Below are 7,022 nucleotides of genomic sequence, written 5' to 3'. Positions count from 1 at the left end.
TTCCTTGATCATGATCGCGGCGTAAGTACAGAGCCTCTTCTTTGGATAGCAGGATACTTGGGTCAACTTCAACTGTGAATGGAGGCATGCCATCAAACTGATCATAATCATCTGATTGGTCTGTTTTATCCTCGACTCCCACGATTTTTCTTTTACCTGGAAGAAATATGTGGCACTTTGGCTCCCATGTCTCTTCTGGATTTCTCTTGGGTTTGCTAGACATGTCCTTCACATAGAAAACCTGATGCACATCATTGGCAAGTACGAATGGGTCATCACTGTATCCAGTCTTGCTCAGATCTACTATTGTCATTCCGTACTGATCTTTGGTTACGGCAGTTAGCTTCACCCAATTGCAAAGAAATAGAGGGATGTACAGTGGTCCGTATTCGAGTTCCCATATCTCCTGTATGAAACCATAATACGACTTCTTGCTATTATTTCTATCTATGGCATCTATGCGGACACTACTATTCTGGTTCGTGCTTTTCTGGTCCTAGGCTCTCGTGTAAAATGTATAACCATTTATCTCATAGCCTTTGAATTTCACGATTGTGCTAGCAGGTCCCCTGGCTAACCAAGCAAGCTATGGGTGAATCTCAGAGTTACCCATAAGTTGTTGGTGCAACCAGGAGGGAAAAGTTTCCATGTGATGATGTGTAAGCCAAGCATCGGATTTGGTCGGGTTTTTGGAAACTACCATCTGCCTGTGCTGCTCAATATACGGAGACACAAAGGATGACTGTTGTAGAACAGTGTAGTTTGCCTTGTCGAACACATCAGTATCATTGCTAAAACTTGATTTCCTTCCGAGGGTGCCCATTCCTCGGAGCCTCCCCTCGTGGCGTGAAGTTGGAACCCCAATCGAGTCAATTGAATCAATAAAATCAACACAAAACTCGATCACCTCCTCTGTTCCATATCCCTTGGTGATGCTTCCTTCTGGATGGGCATGATTAAGAACATAGTTTTTTAGAACTGCCATGAACCTCTCGAAAGGCCACATATTGTGCAGGTATACAGGTCCGAGAATACCAATCTCTTTTACTAGGTGAACCAGTAAGTGTGTCATAATATTGAAGAAGGATGAAGGAAATACGAACTCAAAACTGACAAGACATTGCACCACATCGTTCTGTAGCTTTGATAGCTTGGATGGATCGATTACCTTCTGCAAAGTCGCATTGAGAAATGCGCATAGCTTTATGAGCGGCAACCGGACATTTTCTGGTAGAACACCCCTCAGTGCAACTGGAAGCAACTGGGTCATCAACATGTGGTAGTCATGGGCCTTGAGATCTGTAAACTTCTTTTATTTCATATTTATTATTCCCTTTATATTCGAGGAGTACCCAGACGGGACCTTCATACTATTCAAGCATTCAAACATGGTATCCTTCTCTTCCTTGCTGAGAGTGTAACTAGCAGGACGTAAGTAGTGCTGTCCATTATCTCTCTTTTCCGAATGTAGATCATCTCGTTGCCCCATGGCTTTCAAGTCCTGTCGTGCTTCCAATGTATCTTTCGAGGTCCCATAAACACCCATGAAGCCTAGCACGTTCACGCAAAGATTCTTCGTCAGGTGCATCATGTCTATTGCATTGCGAACCTCTAGGATTTCCCAATAAGGTAGCTTCCAAAATATTGACTTTTTCTTCCACATGGGTGCACGTCCGTTATCGTCGTTCGGAACAGGTTGGCTACCATGACTCTTTCCAAAGACTACATTTACATTCTTTATCATCTCAAAGACACGCTTTCCATTACGGTGTGCAGGTTTTTTACGATGGTCTGGCGCCCCTTTGAAATGCATCCCGCTCTTTCTCAGCTGGTGGTGAGCAGGGAGAAATCAATGATGACCCATATAGATGACCTTCTTACAATGCTTCAAATACATGCTATATGTGTCGTCTAAACAGTGGGTGGAGGACCGATATCCTTTATTTGTCTGTCCCGAAAGGTTACTCAGTGCAGGCCAATCATTGATGGTTACGAACAACAATGCTCGTAGATTAAAGATCTCTTGTCTATCCTCATCCCACACACGTACACCTTCTTCCTTCCAGAGCTGTAAAAGGTTATCAACCAACGGTCTTAGGTATACGTCAATGTCGTTGCCGGGTTGTTTTGGGCCTTGGATAAGCGTCAGCATCATAATGAACTTCCGCTTCATGCACAACCAAGGAGGAAGATTGAACATACATAGGGTCACAGGCCAAGTACTATGGCCACTACTCAACTCGCCGAATGGATTGGATCTATCATTACTTAAACCAAACATTATCTTCCTTGCTTCACTTTCAAAGTCCGGGAATGTTCTATCAATTGATCTCCACTGGGCCCCATCTGTGGAGTGTCTCAGCATCTCATCTTCCATACGTTCTTCTTTGTGCCATCGCATCAACTTAGCATTCGCCTTGTTCCTGAACAAGCGCTTCAAGCGTGGTATTATAGGGAAATACCACATCACCTTCGCGGGAACTCTCTTCTTGGGAGACTGCCCCTCGACATCACCAGGATCATCTCACCTGATCTTATACCGCAGCGCTTCACAGACGGGACAAGCATCCATTTTCTCGTATTCATCACCACGATAGAGGATACAGTCATTAGGGCATGCGTGTATCTTCTGAACATCCAATCCGAGAGGGCAAATAATTTGTTTAGCTTCATATGTTGTGGATGGTAATTCATTATTCTTGGGAAGAATCTTCTTGACAATGTTCAACATCCCTTGAAATGTCTTATCGGACACACCATTTTTTGCCTTCCATTGCACAAATTCTAGTGTCGTACCTAGTTTTTTATGGCCCTGCTGGCAATCTGGGTACAACAGTTTTTGGTGATCATCTATCATGCGCTGCAACTTTGCTGCTTCCTTCTCAGTTTCGCAATCTCTGTGTGCATCTCGTAGCACCTGACCAAAGTCATCAGTAGGGCCATTTTCTGCAAACTCATCTTCATCAGCCTCGCCCATTGTAGTATCTACAAAGGCTTGGTCTGCAACCCAGTCCGGAATGTTGTCATCCTCCTCCTCGCCGTCTTCCATTACAACCCCTCTTTCACTGTGCTTGGTCCAAACCAAATAGTTAGGCATGAAACCGTATCTAAACAAGTGGCTATGAATAGTCCCCCAGGAATCCTTTGAATAGCCCTTCTTGTTATTGCATTGGAAGCATGGACAACATACGAACCCATTCTCTGCCTTGTTCGCTTTGGCCACTTCGAGAAAATAATGCAAGCCATCAATAAACACCTTGCTCTGTCTGTCTGCATTATACATCCCTTGTCGGTCCATCTGCATCGTATTACGCATGAAAATGGATTACACTTGAAAATGGATTACGCGTGAAAATTGATTACACTTTAAAATGGATTATGTGTGAAAATTGATTACACTTGAAAATGGATTACGCGTGAAAATTGATTACACTTGAAAATGGATTCACGATTGAAAGCATGTCAAACGTTTTGACGTTGTAGTGCAAATAATGCTGAAAGTTTAGATATAGATACAAATACACATATTTAAATTAAAGATCCAAACAACATGATACAATACAACAAGCCATCCACTGGTTATTATCTAGGAGGACTTTAAGCATCCTTGGGCGGTGAAGACGAAGGTTCCGCTGACCCAGCCTCATTCTGTGGTTTATTTGTGCCGCCTGAAACAGTAGTACTAAGTGGATGTGAAACATCCGGGAGGGTGGAGCATAATGACCACCAAAAGGAGGTTCCTGACCCGCGGCAATAGGTTCTTCATGACGTTTCTGCAAATAACAAAGCATTGCTTTCTCCAACGCCCTCATTTTCTTCGGCTTATCCTGAGGGCCAACTATGATTTTCCTCTTGCCAAAAGAGGAATGAGGATCGCCCCCACCATCACCACTTCCTCCAGTAGCAGAAGCCATCTATGTATAAAAATTCTTACCTTAGCACTGCAGAACTAGTTAAACTTGAAGACTGTGATCATCTGGCGAGCATGTTCTCAACTGGGCGGCACCGCACTTTGTCATGAAAGAGGTTCGATTCTATGAAAAAGGGGACACGGTCACGATGTCCGTATCCACTCTTTCTCGTATAATCGAACCTCCTTCTTGAAATACGTTGCTGCTCGGCGGAGAACATTCTCGTCGAGATGAACACGGTATGCAAGTTCAACAAGTATGGATTTGAAAAACCATATTGAATTTGATAAGATAAACCGTCTAGACAAGGTAGCATCATTCTTAAACCACTACAAGAATACATACTATATATGACACATCAATCTCCCTCACATTCTAGCTCAAAATACCTCTCCATTTTCTACTTCATCACATTCTAGCAAATAAACTTTCCATCTCCAAAGCATAAATCAAAGCGTAACACGAGGATGAAGTAGCAAACCTTCACAACACTTGTGTTGGCTGAGTGAAATTCCCACGAAAATGAGGGAAAAAAATTCGAGCAGCACCTCCCTTGCTTCGGCACCACCGGAGAGTAGGTGAAGCTGAGCTCTCTGTCTTTGTGGTGGACTGGCTCGGGCTGGAGGAGGCAGAAAGACCTCTGTCTTGGTATATAATGGGGATGAGTTTTTATCCCGGTCAAAAACTTCAACCGAGATAAAAAGGAACACCTTTTGTCCCGGTTGAAAGTTTACTCTGGTTGGAGGCTCCAACCGGGACAAAAGGGCCACCACCTTTTGTCCCGGTTGGAACCTCCAACTGGGAGTAAACATTTTGTCCAGGTGTTCTGCTTTAAGGCATGAAATCGAGGAGTTAGGCAGGTGTTCTGCTTTGCTAGTTTCTCAATTCTTTTGTAAGAAGGGACGATACCAACTATGCAGTTCATGGCTGTGTGAGGAGGGCTCTCCATTATAAACCGAGAATGTTCTTGGATCAGTTACACTCTTGAATGGCTTAAAGAGATAAATTATCAAGATTGTAATGCCTGCAGTGATTAATGAAACTCTGTTATTTGCTCTAAAAAACGAAGCGAGACATGGCAACACAAACTTCTCGTGCTTTCGAGTATAGGAAAAAAGTTGAGCGCACGATATTTTCATAATTTCGTGTTTATTAATAGGGTCTGATAAATTTTATTTGCAGAAATTTCATATAATAATGAGCCTATTTGATGCGTTAAACTTGTGATAATTATCCTATTTTGTTTACACAAATTTCATATAATGAGTCTATTTCGTATAATGAGGAATTAGAGGCAGTTTTTAGTGAATCATGCCAAAAACAAATTTCAAGGAAAAAATATGTGCCGAAATTCCAACAATATTTCTGAAATTTCATATTTTAGTTACCAAATTATTTTCCTGGCCCGAGCAGACCTCACACATACTTATTACATAAATTTCTATGGGTAGGCCTCGATTATTGATCGGACACCTAGAACAGGTATAATCTTGTAATCGCTAAATCCAGCTTCAAAGATAATATTCTTCCACTCTTGCTCGTCTCGCTCGGCACCATTGATAAACATGATGAAGAGATCGAACAAGACTTGCGTCTCCACATGCTTCTGGTCTGACGATGACCCTGCTCCAACCATGATGTCCAATATTATTACCTTTCCTCCTCTTTCTTTAGAGGGTATAGCCTTCTTGCAGTTCTTTAAAATCTTGACACAGTCGGCATCACCCCAGTCATGCATGACCCACTGAAACCAAACGAATGAAAGTGACGAATCACAATACTAAACGAGAACAAAATTATAACTGTTTATGGCACACTGGTGTTGTTAACCTTTTTGCTTCAAATAAATCCTAGGATAGTACGTACGCAGTGGTATGGCCGTGTACCTTGAGGAAGACAGCGTTTGCCGCCGGAATGCTCTCGAACATGTCACCGGCGATGTACTTCACATCGGTGCCGGTGGGAGCTCTGGCGACAACATGTGAGAGCTCCAGCACGCTGCACTCGACATGCGGGAACGCCTTGGCGATGGCCTGGGTAGCGCCACCGAGCCCGCCGGCGACGTCGACCAGGGAGCTAATCCCCTGGAAGACGTTGCCGCACTCCCTGACCACGATGTCCATGATGAAGTCGCTATCCGCGACCATCCCTCTGTCGAAGAGCTCGCCGAAGCTTGCATCGTGGTCGTTCAGGTCCCAGAGGTCCCGTCCATTGGCCATCTTGAAGGGTGACGGATTGGGCATCTCGTGCTGGAACCACTCGCGGAGACCGAGGAAGGGAGACACGAAGAGGGTGTCGAGCATCAAGGTTAGAAAAGGACTCACGTTCAGCGCCGAGCCGACGAGAAGACGAGACGCCGGAGTGAGCCCGTACAGAAGCTCATCACCGCCGCCGTCGGCCGAGTGATGCTGGACGCTGAAGACGCCGGTGACGGTGAGAACACGCATGAGGCGTCGCAGGCATGGTATCTTTGACGGGTGGAGTGTGACCTCGGTGACTATCTGTGGGAGGGTGGCTGAGCCGCCATGTTGGTGGATGGTGTCGGGTATGTGGAGGTCCAGGGCGGTCTTGAGCGCCATGGACTTGACGTAGCCGAAGGTGTGGTGCCAGAGCTGGACCTGAGCATCCAGCCGCACGGCCTGTTGATCAGCGCTGCTGCTGTGTTGCTCCTTGCTGAGCGCCATGGTGCGTGCTTCTGTTTTGCTCAATTTGTTATAGCCTCCCTCGTGGGTGCAATACGTCTCCATATATAGACTTAGGGGATTATTGTTTTAAGTTACTTTTACAGTGGAAAAGTTAGATAATTTTGATGAAAATTTAGGGCTTAATTCAGATTTCCTTTCATGGTGGCAGATGCTGATTTAGAAGCATATCAGATTACGTGGCTATCAACGATAATTGAGTATAAAAATTGATGGCAGCATGCTTTTGTTTCTAGGATTTGACTTTTTTTTCTAGAACCTCTCATGAGAATTAATATTGGTAATAGTAAGACAACCCGGATTTGAGTCCTAGACTCATCACGAGTGCTTGCAGTTTTTGGTTTACTTTGGAAATAAATGGCATTATTCATTTATTGACAGGTGATGTGCCGGCACCTGCAGTGACTTC

At 44.3% G+C, this 7,022-nt stretch overlaps 1 protein-coding gene across 1 annotated transcript; it reads right to left on the bottom strand.

Moving 5' to 3' along the window:
• Nucleotides 1-5,243: 5,243 nt before the first annotated feature.
• On the bottom strand, nt 5,244-6,647 carry LOC101785073 (O-methyltransferase ZRP4). The gene is made up of 2 exons (XM_004961445.3): nt 5,798-6,647; nt 5,244-5,655 (listed from the first exon to the last, which is right to left on the bottom strand). Exons 1-2 carry the CDS (start codon nt 6,593-6,595, stop codon nt 5,353-5,355), a joined length of 1,101 nt encoding a protein of 366 aa, XP_004961502.2. The 5' UTR covers nt 6,596-6,647; the 3' UTR covers nt 5,244-5,352.
• Nucleotides 6,648-7,022: the final 375 nt, after the last annotated feature.

This window comes from Setaria italica, chromosome III, assembly GCF_000263155.2.
Source record: "Setaria italica strain Yugu1 chromosome III, Setaria_italica_v2.0, whole genome shotgun sequence".
In the NCBI taxonomy this organism is placed as follows: Eukaryota; Viridiplantae; Streptophyta; class Magnoliopsida; order Poales; family Poaceae; genus Setaria; species Setaria italica.
This window is presented reverse-complemented; position numbering and strand designations above follow the sequence as displayed.

Excerpts from the sequence above, each read along its gene's own strand:
- LOC101785073 (XM_004961445.3), bottom strand. The coding sequence starts at position 6,595 with ATGGCGCTCAGCAAGGAGCAACACAGCAGCAGCGCTGATCAACAGGCC. Across the intron at positions 5,656-5,797 it reads CAAACGCTGTCTTCCTCAAG|TGGGTCATGCATGACTGGGG; the intron begins GTACACGGCCAT and ends GTTTGGTTTCAG.